The sequence below is a fragment of the Protomyctophum parallelum genome (genome assembly GCF_964188405.1).
Source record: "Protomyctophum parallelum genome assembly, chromosome: 2".
Lineage (NCBI taxonomy): Eukaryota > Metazoa > Chordata > Actinopteri > Myctophiformes > Myctophidae > Protomyctophum > Protomyctophum parallelum.
The window spans coordinates 37,262,974-37,283,720 of NC_139699.1; the positions used below are offsets into that span (position 1 = coordinate 37,262,974).

Sequence of the window (20,747 nt, forward strand, 5' to 3'; positions counted from 1 at the left end):
GTTGTCAGAAAATATTATGCAGCCATTCTGTCAATCGTCAAAAGGTTCTGCTCTGTCTTGTAGTTCCTTTTTTAGATTTTTTTAAAGGCTTTTTCTGCCTTTATTGATAGGTTGAAAGTAATTTGACAGGAAATGGGGAGAGAGATGGGGGGGGGGGGGGGAGACGCACGGCAAGGGGCCGTCAGGATCGGGAGTCGAACCCGCGGCACGCTGTCAGGCTGGCTCGGCCTAGGTGCCCAGACGGTTGAGCTAACTGTCCAGGCCTGTCTTGTAGTTCCTTTGAACAATGGATAAACTTCGGTGTCTCCTCAGATGCTAATTTACACTATGAGGCTATGAGTTTGCACTGACCAATCGGAAAGCTTACCTCTCTGTCCTTTTATAGTACTCTCCACCAGGGCAAATAAAGGTTGGAACTTGGACATGGGCAATGTTAATTATTCATTATATCAGCTCATTTGTGATAGATACAGGTGTTTTCAAAGGTACTTGTTCTTGTTCTATGAAAACTTGTAAAACCCGTCAGTCTTTCGGTCGGTCACACCTCCATATATGGTAGGCCAGTCCATTACGCCTCGTGACATCACGCCTCGTCATGCCTCGTGACGTCACGCCTACAATCCCTGTTATGCCCATATATGGAGTTCCCTGATGTCATCAATTATAATTTAAGCCCTCGTGAGTTGTGACATCACGTCTCGTGACACGAGTCACATTTGCAAATGAACCAAGTTGGTACAACAAGGTTCAAGGTTCTTTATTATTTGTCTCCCGAGGAAGAAATTTGTCTTAGACAAAGGGCCCTCATGCAAGCGTAGCCCTTATGTCCATGTCGCCGCAGTGCAGCGCCAATACATCTTTCTTGCATCAAAGAAAAATAAAACATCACATTTCAAGTAAGATTGATAATACTCGGCTGTGCAGGCACGTTTCTGGGTGGGGGTGGCGGGGGCTTGGGCCAACAAATGGATCTCCATATGTGGAGCTGACTATCATTACCTGGATCTCCAAATATGAAGATCACGACACTGACCTCATCAAACCCTGGATAGCCATACATGGTTTGACATACTAGATCTGCATATATGGAGCCAGTCAACTACATCTGACCTCACTTACGCCAGATTAATAGTTTAACTCTGCTTCTCTACTAGAAGCTCTGTTGTTTCAGCACGACCTTGCCCTTTAGGGCGTCTTACTGGGGACTATTTTGTACTGTAGGTACCCAGAGAAGTTATTTTTGGTGTTCATTCATGTCAATGTAGTAGGAAAAATAAGAAAGTTCTACCAAAGTGGAATATCGCTCCAAGGGCAGAGAGCGGCATGCTAGTTTACAGATTGGATTGATAATTTCAAATTTTACCCAATTAAAGTTAGAATGTAATTTCCTTATGTGAAGTCCCTGTAGGGAGTTCGTAACATTAGGCCTAGAGGGGGGCACTGATAACACTGTCCCTAGTGGTCCAGTGAGACTCTCCTGCCACTGTGAAATCTGCTACACTTCATTAGCCTGATTGATTAGGCCGAAATTAGATGGGTTTTTTTTGCGAACGCAATGAGCACTAACTATGAGACCCTGCAGATCATGTCTGTGTGTCTGTGTGTGTCTGTCTGTCCCACTGTTACACCACCCGCCCGCCACCAGAGGGCGCAGCTGTATCACACAAAACACACACACACACACGCACGCACTCTCTCACACACACACACACACACACACACACACACACAACTTAACTTAAAAAAACTTAACTTAAAAAAAACTTAACTTAAAATGAAAAAGAAAAAACGTAACTTAATTTTTTTTTTAAAACACTTAACTTCAAAAAACTTAACTTAAAAATAAAATCTTAAAAAAACACAAAAAATAGAACTTTAAAAAGAAAACCTTAAAAAAGTATGTAATTTATTCTAATTGTTATTGCCATTTACGAGCTGCGTTCGCTTCCCGCGTTTGCGCGTCTTACTTGTAACAGCGACCTAGTCATGATTGGCTTCCCCTAAGCCAATGGGAGTCTGACCTCATACTCTGAAACGCTGCCTAAGCCAAGCCTAATATAAGCTCTATTTGCTCAGTGGTAAAAATTACAGTTCTTACGCAGGAAACTAGGTTCAAATCCGGGGTAGGTTACATAGCTTGCTGCTTTAATGGGTAGAGTCTGCTAATCAGAAGGTCATCAGTTCAATTTGTCACATTTATTTCAAATTATTAAACTCTACTGTACTATATATTATAAACTATAGTTTTTCTTTTTATGGCATTCAATGTGCTATTTTGGCTGTTGACAGACTAATGCACGTTCAGGGCATGGCTGCCCTTTGGAACGAGTGGCTGTTCAAAGTGGACCGGTTCTGAAGAACAGTTCATGACCACAGTTGTAATTGATGGATTGATCTGTACATAGTTTTCATATATGATGAGCCACTGTATTTGTTGTATAGTTGATTGAAGAATGTGTATTAATTGTTATAAACTTATAGATATGTGATCACTCAATCAAATGAGCTCACCACCTGCTATGGGTCTCATCCCTATTAGCCTCGGAAACCCAGACGTTTTTATTATTAACGAGGGCGACTGTGATTGGTCATTGTGTATCTATGTGTATGTATATAGCTATGTGGCTACCTATTATCAGCAGATGCCTGAAGAAGGTCTTTGACCGAAACATTGCGCCTTTTAGAAGAAATCGTGCAGCCCTAATATATCTAATCCATTTACTACTTCAGCCCTTTTATAATTAAATGCACATAATGCAAGTAAGTGTCATGCAATAATAGTGAAAATAGCAGATCTACAAGCTCACAGCGTGTCTCATCACAATGCGTTGTGAGCTCCTAGATCTGCTATTTTCACAATTTTTGAAATCCTTTGAAATGTGTGGAAGATATGTTATGACAAAAATAAGGATCTATTATTATTATTATTATTATTATTATTATACCAGTGCTTAACATGCAACAAACAAATGCACCCCCAATCCGTCGCGAAGAACACACAGGGAGCGAAAACACACATGATGCAGATCTGCTCCAGTTATCAGTGAGTTCCACCTATGCTTTCTATGGCATAGGCAGCTCCCAGCAGGATCCGCTGGGAGAATCTAGATGCAGCTGCGCGACATGAGACAGTACTAATTAATTAGAGCGAGAGAGAGGAGTGTGTGTGTGTGTGTGTGTGTGTGTGTGTGTGTGTGTGTGTGTGTGTGTGTGTGTGTGTGTGTGTGTGTGTGTGTGTACGTGTGTGCGTCAATTTAACAAAGTTGCAGACGATCAGAAATCAGCAGAGAGTGATCGACAGAAAAAACTGTGGTCATAGTTAACAGAGTTTCAAAAAAACACTAATAAAAAGCGTTCAATTTGTGAAAGTGAAAAAAGGCGTCACAGTTGGGTGCATATGCTAAAAGCCAAACAGGATTGTTATTCACAATTATTTGTTACAATTGATTGATCATCAAGTTTGACAAAAGGGCGCATGCACAGCACACCAAAGAACCAAGGTTCATGTTTTAGGTTGTTATTAGAGAAAGTAAAAGATGACTGTTATGAGTGTTATTTTTTTGCATTTGCTGCTTTCTTTCGTTTTAGGGATTTTAGCTATTTTTGACGCATATATCTAAATGACGGAGCGGTTGCGCAAAGACCCGCCCGGCAGGGGCGGATCTACCATATGGGCACGTGCCCAGGGGCCCTTGGGCACCAGGGGCGCAGAAAAGAAAAACATATTTTCTTTTTTAGTTACACAGAAAATTTCCCTGCTAATCTGAATGAAATAAATGGTGTAGTATAAGTATTACTGTATTAGTATTTTATTGTTGGTGAGAAGGGCAGCTGAAAAGTGCAATTGTGTGTAAAGCAGCAACAATGGGGGGGGGGTAGGCGTAGGCGACCGGAAATAGGCCAATATAACGGCATAACGGCTCCAAAACAGCAATAACATTTTATTATTGTTATTATATTTTCATAATCTGATACTGATGGGGCTAAATATGTTTGGGTTTTTTGGTACAAGATTTTATGGCGATTTCTGTATTATTATTTACTATAGTCCTAGACCCCAGTAAATTACATCTAGCCACAAAAGATCACGGGATCTATATGTGAAGGTAGAGTATTGGGGGGGATACCATACATACTGTGTGTCGTAGGCTCAATATGTTTGTCACCTCCCCCTTCACATTCAATAGATTCCGTGATCTTTTGTGACCAGATGTAATTTATTGGGGTCTAGTAGGACTATAGTAAATAATAAATAATAAATCACTATCAAATTTTGTAAAATAAAATACATATTTAGTTCAAAAGCCCCCGCCCCCCTGTCAAAAATAGCTAAAATCGCTAAAACCAAAGAAAGCAGCCAATGAAAAAAAATTAACACTCATCTTTTACTTTCTCTACCAACAACCTAAAACATGAACCTTGGTTGAAAAAAACTAAAGTTGTCCTTTAAGTACAGGTGTATAGGACAAAAAGAAGGGACAAAATAAAACCATGAAAGACACCGTCTACCCTAAACTCTAGGCCTTGTTTTACCAAACAACGTTTCGGTCCTTAGACCTTCATCAGGACAAACATTGAACATCAAGTAAAATGTCATGATTGTCTATCTCTATCTCAAATGGGAATAGTGTGTAAAGCATGTTAATGAAATGCAGTTCACAAAAGCAGTGTGATGTGACTTTAAAGGCTCATACATACTCCAGTTTTTGGTGATCACCGTTTTAGGTGATAGCTTATCACCTAAAACGGTGATAAGAGTTGAGGCCATCATACTCACGGTGATGTCCTTAAGGATTGACCCCTGTGGTTTACATAAATCCAAGGGGACCGCCCACCCACCTTCTAGACCAATCAGTGAACGTGGTGATAGCTCCAGAGTGAAAAAACTTGTCTGATAGTAAAAACAGAGAGATGGGTCTGTGTCCGCGGTGATAGCTGATCATCACCGCGACTGACGTAATGGTGTAGTTTTCCAACCCTTTAAAAACTACACTGCGGTGATAAGCTATCACCAAAAACTGGAGTATGTATGAGCCTTTACAGTGACTGTAGTTCTGAAGGGTGAAGCAAGGTGGATGCGGCACAATGCTCATGATTGACAGGAGGAAAATCAACACTTTAGGCATGTGTTTGTTGAAGAGCTGTCAGTGGGTGACCAATAGAATAGCCCTAAAGTATTGTACCCAGCTTCTAATTCTGACCTACTTTACTTTATTTATTTCTAGACATACTTCCTCTCTATACTTGGATTTTGGCACACTGTCACATTGAAAGGTCTTTTCAGACCACTTTATTCAGTGGCAACTAGGGCTGGGCAATTAACCGATATGTAGAACCAATAACTGACTTAATCTTTCACTATGCTAGATTTTCAGGCCACTTACATGGCCTTCAGATCTAGTCCTATATTACACTGATCAGAACAAATCTCACACAGTTATTATTGGCCACTTGAAATGATAAACGCCTGTAGTGACCCTTATGTTTGTAATTTCGTTTTTTTACCTGGTGACTATTCACATATACCTGCCAAGTTTGGTGTGGATTGGAGTATCGGTGCGTAATGGCAAAGGTTTGAAATATTCTCTGTGATATTGTATTTGACCATCATATCGCTCAGTCTGGGAAGGCAAGTTTTGAACACTAATAACGGCCGAAACGTTGCTGTTTCTCTTTATTAAAGTTTTTCACTGCATTTGAACTCAGTGTGCAGGTGTTTTTTTCTTTTTCATGACGTTGGGCACTTAGTTGTCCCTCTCCTACGCACCTGTCGCCTGTAGGTGTGCAAAAGCCTTGAATTTTATTGAACACTAATAATTGCCTCATCTGTGGGTGTCTTATGTGGCAGAGCTGTGCCTGTCAAAATATACATTAGTAACATAACTATGAATCAGAAGCCTTTATTTGCCATACATGTAAACATGTTAGGAATTTGTTTCGGTAGTACAGCTACACATTGCAGTTAGGCAGTTACAGATGAAGCCTGTATTGGCCCCTCCTACTGCCTGCTGTCTTTTACAGAGTTCAGCTTTAGCCTTAAAGATGGAGTGCCGTGATTTTTTTCCACACTTAAACATGATCATCAGGTGTATTTAGGTGTATATGAAGTATAATTTTTTCAAAAAAGTGTACAGTATTTGTTAAAATGATGGTTTTATGTGGACACACCCACCAGTTCATTAGGTATGCGTGAGTTTAAACGTAGCACCACCCACCTAATCCAGTCCCTCCGCCTCCTTTAAGACCACCAACTTGTCCTAGTCCATCCTAGCCTGGTTAATAAACCAGACCGAATCAGCCGTTGGCAAAAATAAATTACCTGCCGGCGGATTACGGTCTGGAGAGGCTCAATTGTACGCCCATTTCCTACACCAGAGAAATGGGGCGGCCAATCGGGACACGGTATGCAATATGGGCGGGCTTTGGTACAGTGACTTTCAATGCTTGAGACCTTTGACTGACAGTAGCTCTGACCAATTGCGTCAAAGAGAAAATGTTTCAACCCGCTCCCCTGGAAATGAAATCCAAGCTGAGCCTCCCCAGACTAATATCCCGCGGTCCGTGCGATATTAGTCTGGTTTATTAACCAGGCTAAGTCCATCCCCCTCCTTATAAAAGGACAGCCCATGGCTCTGCCCTTTTGTTTACAAAATGACAAATTGGTGTCTGTAATGTAACAAAAACTCATGTTTTTGTGAATGTTAGAAGTGAACACTTCCCATATTTCTGAGATATCGTATAAGCACCATTATGCACTTATACTGCCACCATCCATGTATAGGCATATAATCCACGCATCCATACCATATCAGATCTGTTTTTTCAGAATTTTTATAATTTATTTATTTCCTCCAATTATATATGACCCTATTGTCACAATCAGCTCAGCTCATCATCCAATTAAATCATAGTTTAACAGCAGAAACAATTAGTTTGATAGATCATTTAGCATGAATAATTTGCCAATAGGCTATATTTATAGTGACTCATAGGAATAGACTAAGTGACAACCAGGAATAGTCTGGTGACCACCGGAGAGACGGGTGGCAGCCGGAAATTAGACGGCACCCGGGAGCAGTATGGGTTAGCGCCCCAGCCTGTGTCTTCCGTGAGGAAGAAGCCCAACAATCCCACGGTGAGGCCTTTAGGAGGGCCATGCAAGCCTCAAGCGGAGCCTGCGGCACCACCAAGGGCAAGGTGGAGCCTGCGGAACCGTTGCGGCTTGAGAATCCACCATTCCTGAATAAAGTGCCTGGTGCTGGGAGTCTAGTGCAACGCACAGGGCCTGACCTGGTGAGAGCAGGAGTGGACCTGGTGAGACGTAGGAGGGGCCCGGACAGGTGTCAACCCACAGAGCCTAGTCCTTCCATGTGCCAGAATGGTACCTCCCAGTCCCGGCAGAGTAGTTCTGGAGGAACGGATTGTGTGGCCCTGGTTTTTCCCTAATGGGACTTATCGAGGGTAGCTACTGGGACATAAGTCGGGACTTGATCACTCCCGGCTGGGTCATCTGAGTGAGGGGTATGATGTTGCGAGACCCGAAACCCCGATGACCTTGGGATACATCACTGAGGATACGTCACAGGTGCATCCATTTATGTATGTATTTTGTTATAGGCTATTGATTTCCTCCAGCTAAGCACCCTGGCATTAAAACTGTCCTTTATTGACACAAAACACTTGCACTGCCCTAGGCACATGATGCTCTGGACAGAAGACTCTCCAGTCTTCTATTGCTCTGATCAAACTCAATTTACAACATGAATGTTCCTTCTGACTGCATTGAGTTTCATCAAAAGTCACCAGATTTAAAGAAACAAGCGGCCAGGTCCACAAAAATAAGTCACAGAAATTGCCTTGAATATTTATGAAAACGTTTTAAAAACACCAATCCTTTTAACAACATATTAATCTGAGGGTCCTTCACATGAACCATTGGTCAAGTCAACCACATCTCCCCTGAAAGTTACTTATATGAAAACAAGCCTAAGTCGCTTGTAATAGCCAGACATGGCAACATGACTTCCAGCGCGACACAACAGATAATTCTCTTGACTTTACAGCCTTGTATAAGTATTAGGACCTACATATTGACTACAACAGCCAACAAGAATGCACACTGTGACACTACACTCTGTATCAAAGCCCGATCACTGTGATTATAAAAGAAACAACCTACTCCTTGAGAACAGCAAGAGCAACTATACAGCAGAGCAGGTAGGCTATAAGGCTGGTTTGTTGTGGTTTCCTTGATTAATCCTGAGGACCCCATGAGAACATTTACTTGCTTCCAATCTAACGAAAAACAGTCTGCTCTGCTGTGAACTGGTAATGTGTGAAATGACTGTTTGAAAATCTGCCACACAGTTAGGCACAGAGCAGCAAACATACACAGTTCACACGTGTATGTGGCAGGCAGCTCCGCCCACAGAGGTTGTCGTATTTAAAAAATATATATAGAGGGGGAGGTGCGTGTGTGCGTGCAATTTTTTTACGTCACACTATCCGTGTTTATTTCATTGGCCCGTTTGACCGTCAAGGGTTCAGCCTCCAGGAAGAAACCCTAAATACAAAGTTATTACCATAGAGTATTAAAAGGATAGAGACTGATCTGGCGCGAAGCTCCGCCCCCTCCGCTATTCATGTCAGTGGAAGTTGCTCAGTGGCGTTTTGAAGCACCCGGAAGGACCGTCTATTTCCGCCTTTTTTCGCCGATTCAGCATTTGGGCACCAAAATGTGGTGCCCAAATGCGGAAGTGCAGCTGGGCTTTAACATTGAGCGCTCGGTTGCACGGGGTTTCCTCGTCAAGAATCCACGGGTCCGCCTGCAGTCCTTCCTCTTACCACTAGGGCCCAGCGCTTCAACGTTGGAGTGCCTCACTGGCCCCTTGGTTATTACACCATTGCACATAAAAAACGACTCCAGGGTGTCTAATGAACTACTGTCACCCCATAGAAACATGAAAAGCTGGGAAAATACAAAAATTGTGGCACTCCATCTTTAAGGGCATCGTGACTGGGCACAGGATGCCATTTTAAACAAAGAGAATGGAGACAGTGGAGAGGAAGAAGCCCTTTCATAAAATCATATAACCAGCTTGGAGCCACCAAATTCTTGTATTATCATTTTTTTCATATTATCATATTTCATAATGTGGTGCAATTAACAAATGTAATCTCTCATCCCCCTCCATCTCCTTATACCTTTCCTATTTTCAGTACAATTTTGGCACTTTTATCCAAATCGACTTGCATACTGTCAACAAATAACAAGCCGGAGGCACCACAGAGGAATCAAAGCCTGTCTCATGGTCTTGGTCAGGAACTTAACTTTACCCCTGCCCCACCTGGGGCAGGGGTAAAGTTAACATTCTAAAGATCAGGAAGTTGTAAATTGTTGCAACATCTTGGGGGGGGGGGGTGTCCTTTTGGCTCAGCTAGGTAATTGGTAAATGTGTCCACATTTACATTCTCACTATTATTATTTTATGTTTATATGTTGTATGTCTTCCGGAATTATTTAAAGGACCTATAAGATAAACTTTTTCAATTCTTTTGGTGTTTTTTAGCTCCCCTGTGTATTTTCTATCCCCACAAATATGCAATTTTGAACTATCAGGATTTCTCATCATATAAGGGGGTTTTATGGAAATTGCTCTCAGGAAGACAGGAACAGCTCAACTGATTTGGTCGTATTTGTGATGTCATCAATGTCAACCCTACTTTGTATAATTTCTCCTTCTCTTCAGTCTTCAGTTCCAAATTTGCATTTCCACTTTGTTTACAATTACAATGTCCGCCACTGTTGATTTTCCAAGCTGGCATGCAATGGAATCAAGCCTGTATTTATCTAGCATCAGTATTAAAATGACATAAAATATCAAATATCAGCACTCCCACCACCTCAGGACATTGTGGTACTGCAGCTAAAACAGCTTCAGAAGCAAAATATATATGCCATGGACTGGTTATATCAGAGTGGTGATTGAGGCTCAAACCATTAGAAATAAGTTTGAGGGACATAGACAAAATTATATTAAATATTAAAAACTGTTTTAAAATTCATGTTATAGCTGCTTTAACAAACATTAAAATATTTGTCCACACAGGGCAGTGATGCCGGGCATGGTGATGTTTCGGCGGCGCTGGTCAGTTGGCAGTGATGACCTGGTGCTACCCGCTTGCTTCCTCTTTATATTGCACTGCATTTGGTGAGCAAATGCATCCGTTTTATTTGTATTTTCCTATTGGTTTGTTTGTTTGTATCTATTATTTCCTCTAATGTATTGTGTGTAATGTGTCCTCAGGTTGGTGGTCCTGTCTGTGGTCTTGTTCGGCCTGCCGCATGGTTTCACTCAGTCCTGTTCCATCACCCTAGTGGATCATGGCAGAGGCTATCTGGGCATACTGGTCAGCTGCCTCATCAGTGAGAGTGCCATTATGTGGCTGAGCATGAGAGGCAGCATCCTTTACACACAGCCCAGGGAAGCTGTGCAGTATGTGATCTATATACGCCTGGGTAAGTCACTGGGCAGTGGGCACACACATGATGTCCTCTATACTATACTGTATACTGTATGCTTGGGTAAGTCACTGGGCACACACATGATGTCCTCTATACTATACTGTATACTGTATGCTTGGGTAAGTCACTGGGCACACACATGATGTCCTCTATACTATACTGTATACTGTATGCTTGGGTAAGTCACTGGGCACACGCATGATGTCCTCTATACTGTATACTGTATGCTTGGGTAAGTCAGTGGGCAGGCCCTACACTACTACCAACGGAGCCTGCCCGTTGGTAGTAATATTTCAACAATACCTTTCTGTCACAGATTGTGAGGATTACCTGTAGGCATTGACTCCACTTATTGACGCCAGCATTATTATTATTTACAGTTTGAGATTATATTGATTGATATTGTCCCTCTTTCTGTTCCTGTCCAGCCATTCTGTTGGTTGAGCTAGTGTATGCTGTGGTGGGGATTGCTTGGCTTGTCCAGTACTACCAACCATGCTCTGATGTCACTGCCAAAAACCTGGCTTTGGGTAAGTAAAGGAATTCCGAATATTAAATTGCAGGCTTGAATTTGATCACTATTTCTGTATTTATTTAACATATAGGATGACCAATATTGATTATATGACTCCTCCTCAGGGATTGTTGCATGTAACTGGCTGGTCATCTTCAGCGTGTGCTTTACCCTCATGTGCACCTTTGATCCCACGGGAAGGACCTTTGTGAAGCTCAAAGCTACCCGTCGACGCCAACGCAACCTCACCACATACACACTCAGGTACTAACGGGTTCTCTCTCTCTCTCTCTCTCTCTCTCTCTCTCTCTCTCTCTCTCTCTCTCTCTCTCTCTCTCTCTCTCTATCTCTCTCTCTCTCTCTGTCTTCCCCCTGTCCCCTCAAACAATTGAAATAGCTAGTTTTTAAAGCTCCATTATGTAATTTTCTAATAACTACAGTATAATTAACACATTATGTCCCATACAAATAAATAGTTGCATTTATAAGCAACAAATTCCACCATATATTTGAATGGGACACATTTGACTATATAGTTATTAAAAAGTGGATTACATTTCTAGCATTTAGTAGTAGTGTCTGTCTCTCTCTCTCTCTCTCTCTCTCTCTCTCTCTCTCTCTCTCTCTCTCGCGCAATATCTGGCTCTCTCTCTCACTATGACAGTATCAGAACACAGAAGCACAGAACACCGATACCAGTCACACATCACTTGCACTAAGTTGAATCTTAACATAGCTCTGTGTCTCTCTCTCTCAGACACAGACTAGAGGAAGGCCAGGCCAGCAGCTGGAGCAGGCGACTTAAATTCTTCATGTGTTGTACCAGAGCCCAGGATACGCAATCAGTGAGTCACATGCTCCCTCACACTGATTTTCTTTCTGTTGTTAAGTGGAAAATGTAGAGAACAGAGAATTATGACACTTCCTGTTAACCGTTCCAGTTAGTATTATTATTACAGGATTTTTCGGGGGCAGCAGTGGCCTAAACTAAAGGTTAGAGGAGCATGCTTGTGACCAAAAGGTTCTCTGTTCAATTCACCGGGTAAAGGAAACCTGGGCGAGGAAGTAAATGACTAACACTCAGCCTTCCCTCGCCCCTGGCTGTGGCTGTACTGGGCAATTTCCAGGTTTTACTTCAAGATCTGTGAACCTCCCTTGCAATAAATAAACCGTAAATAAAAAGGCCGTTTCTGGTGAATGGGCAGTACTACATACTCAACAGAAATTATTTTCTGTTAATGGCTTTATTTTTTGTATATTTTATATTTTGCGAATATCTACATTTTCAGCAAACTTAGCTAAATAGGTACACCTCACGACGTCATGAGGAAGTCACCAATATGAAATTTGTTCATAAATCTCCAGGTACTATTTTCAGCTACACTTTCCAAATCAATAGTGCATCGAAATGTATTGTATTGGATTAGCTATCTCAAGCTGGTTTCTTGTCAAGTAGATTTTCATACAGTACTAAAAGAGGTACTGTAGGCTATGCTTTGGAAAATTGTTAAGTCGTGCTCAGTGGGTTAAAGATGCCAGCCCGCCGGTATGGACCTTTTAAAGTCCCTGACACACCAAGCCATTGTCGGCCTTGAACATAGTAGCATTGTTTTTAAATAAATAATGTGCGTTCTTGGCATAGACTATAGAGAAACAGCCTGTCATATCTGCTTTAAAGCTTGGCTCGTACTTGCCTTGATACAGACTCTAGTACTGCCCCTTCCTGGTATGGAGAGTTACTGTATTTTACTTAACTGTAGTCTTTGCCGTGTGTTCCACTCAATGTCAAGTATACAATGAGTCATAGTGAATGGGTGGTCAATGACCACTATTATGGACCTTTAACACATTTAGCCACATTTTTGTCCTAATCGCATGTGATAAGCCCTGGGTTGCTATGTTGTCAGAAAACGGGCAATGACCCGGGATCCAAGACGTATAGTTGTTTTGTTTGTTTTTTTCAAATGCTTTTATCTGAGATTTAAAAGAAAAACAAGCTTTATTCACGGCCGATAACTACAGTGTCGCTGATCACGGTTACAAAATGTATGTTTCGGGTAAATAAAAAAAAGATGAAAGATTTACAGTAACATACGGTAGGTCTTTTTCACTTCGGTTCACGGACCTGGGGATTTTTTTTGCCTTAAGCTAAGGTACAGACTGAATAGACCTCGGCAGGGGTGAAAGAATGAATGAATTAATACCTGAGTGATTGTGTTAATACTTAATACCTGATATCTGAAGTATTACACAAGAACCAGACCATACGTTGCATGCTTCCGTCACCAATCATCTACTTTGTCCTGATATCAGAAGTTGTCTTTCTTAGGATGCCTATTCGGAGGTGGCCAGCCTGTTTGCAGAGTTCTTCAGAGACTTGGACATTGTGCCTAGTGACATTATTGCTGGTCTGGTTCTGCTCCGCCAGAGACAGAGGTCAAAGAGATCTGCCATCCTGGACCAGGTATCACTTGCAACCATTTCTGTGCAAGTGTTCACATGCATGTGTGAGTGAGTGTATGGAGGAGGCTTCCCCATTTTTACTACCTCGTTTGGCACCAGTAAGGGGAGGGAGGGGCTAGCCCACAGTCACTCAGCACACACAGAAGTCAAGGCTGTGGAACATGAAGCACAACGGACCTGCGCTTATGACTGAAAGAAACAACACAAATAAAAACAGAAGCCCAACACGAGGATAAAGGAAACATTCAGTCCAAATGTCCAGTTTGCTAATTCACAACTACTACTACTACTTTGGTGTTGAAACTTCGACTTTCTCTAACTATTATAAACTTTCACAACAGTAGCCTATAAATAAAATGTATGCAACGGCTATACTAAATTATACTAATTGGTCAATTTAAATAAAATAATATAGCTGCTGCCTTTCCATAGGAGTATCTCATTCTCAGAGAATGTTTTCATTCTGGATAAAACTATAAAATTGTCTATGCCTGGTCTAAAATCTACTGGAATAAATTGGATGATCAAATGCAGGAGTTTAGAAGATTCAACTAACTGTAAATAGGGCCGTCGCCTTGCCCCGTGCCCCTCCCTCCCCTTACTGGTGCGAAACGGGGTAGTAAAAACGGGGAAGCATACAGGAGTGTTGTTGTTGTTACAGGAATAATGTATGATTATAACCTTTACTCCCCTCAGGCCAACAATGATATTTTAGCCTTCTTATCTGGGATGCCTGTCACTCGCAAAACCAAATACCTGGACCTTAAGACTTCAGTGAGTATCTGTCTCTCTGCTTCTGCTAATGCTGAATAGAATATCAAAATACTTTGGTTTACCCACTTAAAAGGAACAATATGCTGCATGTCTTTGTGCTACTTGAGAAAGCCCAGAGGGGCAAAACGTTGTTGTATATAGGTTGAAATAAAAAGGACGGAGAGCAGAACTATATTGTGTGCGGACATTCCACTTTTTTCTTCATTCGTCTTTGTGCTACAATCATGTAATACACCTAATCTGAATCTACCCATCGCTATCTTCTATATGGTGTTTCATACAGAACATTAGGCCTTAGATTGAAGAGTGTGTGTGTGTGTGTGTGTGTGTGTGTGTGTGTGTGTGTGTGTGTGTGTGTGTGTGTGTGTGTGTGTGTGTGTGTGTGCGCGGCTGCGCGCGCGCTGCATTATCTCATCTCAGGATAAGATGATGATGTTGCATTAGTGGGAGTTAGAATGTGTTGTTCTTCTTCATTGGTTGTTAATTGACAGAACTCTCATATACAGTACTCTTTGTGTCTTTTCTTCTCCCAGACTGAGATGAACATGTACAAGGATGTGTGTTATTTCATGCTTTTTGCCTTGGCTGCATATGGTTGGCCCATGTACCTAATGAGGAAGCCTGCCTGTGGGCTATGTCGCCTGGCCAGTTCCTGCCCGTGAGCACACACACACACACACACACACACACACACACACACACACGTACACACACACACACACACACACACACACACGTACACACACGTACAAACACACACGTACACACACACACACACACACACACACATTCACTTACCATCTTTGGAGCTCTAACTGACCGCTAAGTGGGAATCCACTGAGACAATACCACTTTACCTACACCCACAGAGGCTATATAGAATTAAACACTCTTGGGCAGATTGCCAGCTTAATGGCACTGCATTAAGCCAGATTAAAATGGCCAACCTACGAGCTCACAGCGTTGTGAGCATGTAGGCCTGCTATTTTCGGTGCACGACGGAGCATACAGTACATTGTCATCTTGTGTCTTTTTGCCCTACTCATTCCTTCTTACTGACCTTCTGCTTCCTTTTTTAGTCTACAATCTCGAGTGTCCTACTTTCCTCAAATAACCTCTGCCATGTTTCTGCATTTCCCTCACCTAGCTGCACGTCGGTGTCTGGTTCTCGCTTGTCTCAGACCGTGACAGTAGAGGAAGACAACTGTTGTGGTTGTAATGTCCTGGCTATCCGCAGGCACTTCCTGGACAGGGATCTCAAGCAGGTTCACATTGTCTACACTTCCTGCCACGATGCCGTAAGTAACCCAGCAGTCGCAGCTCATAACAAGGAATAACAAGGCGGGAAGCAGGGTGTTGGGCCCTTGACATGATGTCAGGAATAGTAATTTTCACCTTAAATTGGAACAGATGCTGGTTGTGACACGCTATAGCTATTTTTGTCATTGCTATGTATTGGGTGCATCCCAGATTTTTAGCAGTCTACTGGAAAACCACAAATCTAGAATAAACTCTGGATTGATGATGCCATTGCCACCACTGTGAATAGTTAATTAATGTTCCATTGTGAATGTAATTCATTATTACATTATTCAAACACTTTTTACACTCATATTTAAATTAAATGGTTTTTGATTTGATTCAGATCATAGCTAAACTTGCTTCCTTTGGCAAGTGTCAGAAGCATAACAAAACAATTTAAGAAAAGATAAATACATGGGGATTAATAAAGACCTTGAACCTTGGAAGCATGTAGAGTTGAAGGGGGTACACCAATGTGTAAACACTAATGTTCATTTGCTGCTAGAAAGTAATATACAATTATACATACATCTTTTTTAAACAGAGCAATATGATTGTGTTATTGGGTAATGTTTTACAAAACAATTCTGAAATACGATCTCATCATAACCTTATGCTGTTCAGTCTGTGCACACCTTAAGTAAGTAGCCTTGCCAAGCCATGGGGCCCATAGGGCAGGAGCCATGGGGCCCATAGGGCAGGAGCCATGGGGCCCATAGGGCAGGAGCCATGAGGCCCATAGGGCAGGAGCCTATCTCCTGTTTCTGTAGCCATGAGGCCCATAGGGCAGGAGCCTATCTCCTGTTTCTGTAGCCATGGGGCCCATAGGGCAGGATCCTATCTCCTGTTTCTGTAGCCATGGGGCTCATAGGGCAGGAGTCATGGGGCCCATAGGGCAGGAGCCATGAGGCCCATAGGGCAGGAGCCTATCTCCTGTTTTGTACCGTGAGGCAGCTTGATGTACACCCCCTGGACATGATGCTAGTATGTCGCAGGGACTTACCCCCAATCCAAGCCTTGATGGTAAGTGCAGAGAGTCACCGGGTCCCATTTTTACAGTCTTTGGTATGACCCGGCCGGGGATTGAACCCAGTCTCAGATCCCAGTCTCAGGGCGGACACTCTAACCACAAGGCCACTGAGCTGTGCACACGTTATGGCTGGATGTTCGATTATTACATTATATACATCAGAGTGTAAAACCCATAATGATGCCACACATTTTATAAGAACTACTTTTATTCACAATTCACATTTAGCCACGGACCACCATTTGATGAGATTTAGCCTCTCAGACCCCAAACGTACAATTTTCCTGCTCTGTGCTATTGTATGCTCTGTTTTATATTTTATTGTCTCTCTTTTCATTGTTTTATATTGCTATGCTCTACTGTCTTGTTTTACTCTGTTCAGCAATTTGGTCAGCTTTGGCTATGGATGGATAGATAGAATGAAACAATCTTTTTAATTAACTAGAACTGCACTCTGTCGAGTGCATACTTGCTTGTTGCACACTAGTAGGCCATAAATGGCCAACTAGTGCGCAAGCAGAGCGCGCAAGTCCTTTCGACCGCTGTAAACTGTCAAATCTCAGTATCTCTGTGAAGGAACGTTTGAAATGTATAATTTTTAGATGTAACTATTTGCTACCTTGATTGATTGATTGAAATATTTATTAACAGTTTGTAGAATTTACAGTACATTTTAAGCACAAACTCAATACAAAGACTGTCAACTGTGAGTGGACGACCCAATTAAGCATTACACTTGTTTACAACAGGGTCCACATTGTTCAATTCATCAAAACATTTAAAGACATACAAACATTTAGAGACATACAAATAGACATTTCTATGTAGCTAAATTCATCATATGGGAAGCAAAAAAGGGAAAAGATACCTACCTACTTTATGCATATAAACACCTAGTATTATTAAGTATGATTCAAGTTTCTATCCATTATATGTTTGGGTGAAGAGCTAGTCATAAATATACACACATGTATATAGTATAAGTATGACTAGCTCTAAATGTTGACGTAAGAGATATGGTCATTTGTGGTCGTTTGGTCCCAGCAAAGCAGGCATATACTATATAGGCATATACTATATATAGTATATATATAGTATATAGGCATATACTATATACGTATACATATATACTATATAGAGTGTGTAGTTGTAAGTTGATTAGCGGTATACTGTGGTTACTTTGCGCCAAAAACCGTGACAGCTGTCCCGCCATTTGATGTTTATGCAAGAAAACAGCAAATCTGTGCCTGGTTTGCTGGGACCAAACGACCACAAATTACCATATTTCTTACGTCATCATTAAGAGCTAGTCATACATATACACACCACGTACTCTGGTCCCAGCAGATCAGGCACAATTTGCTATTTTATTTTTACTGATTATTGCGAATGCAATGATTGCGAATGCAATGAGCACTAACTATGAGACCCTGCAGATCATGTCTGTGTGTCTGTGTGTGTGTCTGTCTGTCTGTCCCGCTGTGACACCACCCGCCCGCCACCAGAGGGCGCAGCTGTAGCACACACACACACACACACACACACACACACACACACACACACACACACACACAAACAACCACACACACACACACACACACACACACAGTAGAAAACTTAAAAGAATTACTAACTAAAAAGAAAAAAAAAGTACGTAATTTATTCTAATTGTTGTTATTGCAATTTACGAGCTGCGTTCGCTTCCCGCGTTTGCGCGTCTTACTTGTGTATATAGTATACGTATGACTAGCTGTAAATGATGACGTAAGAAATATATATAGTATATATATAGTATATAGGCATATACTATATACGTATACATATATACTATATAGAGTGTGTAGTTGTAAGTTGATTAGCGGTATACTGTGGTTACTTTGCGCCAAAAACTGTGACAGCTGTCCCGCCATTTGATGTTTATGCAAGAAAACAGCAAATCTGTGCCTGGTTTGCTGGGACCAAACAACCACAAATGACCATATTTCTTACGTCATCATTAAGAGCTAGTCATACATATACAGTACACACCACGTACTCTGGTCCCAGCAGATCAGGCACAATTTGCTATTTTATTTTTACTGATTATGTATATAGTATACGTATGACTAGCTCTAAATGATGACGTAAGAAATATATATAGTATATAGGCATATACTATATACGTATACATATATACTCTATACTCTATACTGTATAAAGTGTGTAGTTGTAAGTTGATTAGCGGTATACTGTGGTTACTTTGCGCCAAAAACCGTGACAGCTGTCCCGCCATTTGATGTTTATGCAAGAAAACAGCAAATCTGTGCCTGGTTTGCTGGGACCAAATGACCACAAATGACCATATTTCTTACGTCATCATTAAGAGCTAGTCATACATATACACACCACGTACTCTGGTCCCAGCAGATCAGGCACAATTTGCTATTTTATTTTTACTGATTATGTATATAGTATACGTATGACTAGCTCTAAATGATGACGTAAGAAATATGGTCATTTGTGGTCATTTGGTCCCAGCAAAACAGGCACAGATTTGATGTTTTTCTGCATAAACATCGAATGGCGGGACAGCTGTCAAGAGGCCGGGCGAAAACATTACTTGCGCGCTCTGCTTGCGCAAGTAATTAACATGCTAAGGTGTACTTCATATTTTCATGGATGGATCCGATTTATGGATGGATGGATAGATAACATACTGAAGTACATAGATAGATAGATAGATAGATAGATAAGATCTGGGTCATCTTTTTTGCAGCTATTTGTTATTCAATGGAATGCCAATGCATAGAGGTGGGTCACTATAATGGCCTTGGGTCAATCATCGTCATGCAAATGTGCCTACTAGAAATCACTTTAGCGTTTCCATTTGCGGTAATGCCAGAACAACTCTGGCACAACTCTACTGTTATGTTAAAAACGGATCGCTTGTGTAATGTCATTCATGCAAGGGCCTGCCGTTAAAATACGAAGTAACAACTATATTCTGTTAAAAACGCATTAAAATACGAAGTAACAACGCTATTCTGTTAAAAAACACATCGTGCTTGTGGCTTTAACAGACGGCCGTGGGCCTGCTTCTAAGTGAAAAGGCTGCGCCTCCTTGTTCTTTTGCGACAGGATCCATAGTCAAGCATTGCTGAAGTCACTCGAATAGTTTCCGAATCACATGTACTATTTATATTTTTGAATTTCCATAGCAGCTAACACTTGTGCCACACAATGACTATAATTTGTAAATCAGATGTTTCTTAGTCAGTTTCCATCCATAAACCCAGAGCATACAGTGTGCCAGAGTTCTAGTGAATGTGGACTGTGCCCAACAGAGAAAAGTGTGTAGACAAAGTCCTTCTTTGTCAAGTCTGGATGCGAGGTGTTTGAATCCCTTGTTACAGCTCAATCTACAATATAAGTTTCTAGTGTCATTCTCTGACTTCTTCCCCATATCTTTCTGCCTGTCTGTGTACTTCTTAAAGGTTTACGAGACACCATTTTTTGTGGCAGTTGACCATGGCAAAAAGAAAGTCGTTCTCAGTATCAGAGGAACCCTGTCACCTAAGGTGAGATGCAGCTGTTCGTGTTATTCTCATAGTAAGTGTAGTTGTTACTTGTTTGTAGTCTCATTCTAGTGCCTTTTGTGAGAGTAATCAAAGGCCTCGAGGTTTGACACGAAATCCGGTCCATAAACTCCCACATGCTCATCACATGCTCAAAACAGTTGATGTTTTCGGTTTGTGTTTTCATTTGTGTTCTTTCTACATGCCCATGTATTGACAAATATCACACATGACATGACAGAATGGCACGTTTAACCTGTCCTCTTATGTGTCAGGATGCCCTGACTGATCTGACAGGGGACTCTGAGCGTCTGCCAGTGGAGGAGCAACATGGGAACTGGTTGGGCCACAAGGTGAGATTCAGTCTACTCTACAACCACTCTGCTTTACTAAACAGTATACGTTTATCTGGACGTACTTGAAACTTGGCCATGGTTCTGTGTGCTTTCTGCTCTCCCTTCATAATAACGAATGGCATCCAAGGGCCTGAGAGGTTGTTTCACCTCTTAAAAGTAGAGTAATGAATGAGCTTATTCAAAGTCTACATGAAAGTTGGCATTATGGGCAATTTTGTCTTCCCTGTGG

The 20,747-nt window shown here is 41.6% G+C and overlaps 1 protein-coding gene across 1 annotated transcript in view; it reads left to right on the forward strand.

The window, feature by feature from the left end:
• Window positions 1-20,747, forward strand: part of dagla (diacylglycerol lipase, alpha) — a 59,100-nt gene that overhangs the window by 18,494 nt on the left and 19,859 nt on the right. Inside the window, exons 2-12 of the mRNA XM_083760057.1 lie at window positions 10,110-10,211; window positions 10,308-10,519; window positions 10,954-11,055; window positions 11,165-11,303; window positions 11,797-11,884; window positions 13,369-13,503; window positions 14,199-14,276; window positions 14,810-14,934; window positions 15,424-15,574; window positions 20,082-20,165; window positions 20,438-20,515. Coding sequence (XP_083616183.1) covers window positions 10,117-10,211; window positions 10,308-10,519; window positions 10,954-11,055; window positions 11,165-11,303; window positions 11,797-11,884; window positions 13,369-13,503; window positions 14,199-14,276; window positions 14,810-14,934; window positions 15,424-15,574; window positions 20,082-20,165; window positions 20,438-20,515 — 1,287 coding nt within the window. The 5' untranslated portion in view covers window positions 10,110-10,116. The remainder of the gene's footprint in view (window positions 1-10,109; window positions 10,212-10,307; window positions 10,520-10,953; window positions 11,056-11,164; window positions 11,304-11,796; window positions 11,885-13,368; window positions 13,504-14,198; window positions 14,277-14,809; window positions 14,935-15,423; window positions 15,575-20,081; window positions 20,166-20,437; window positions 20,516-20,747) is intronic.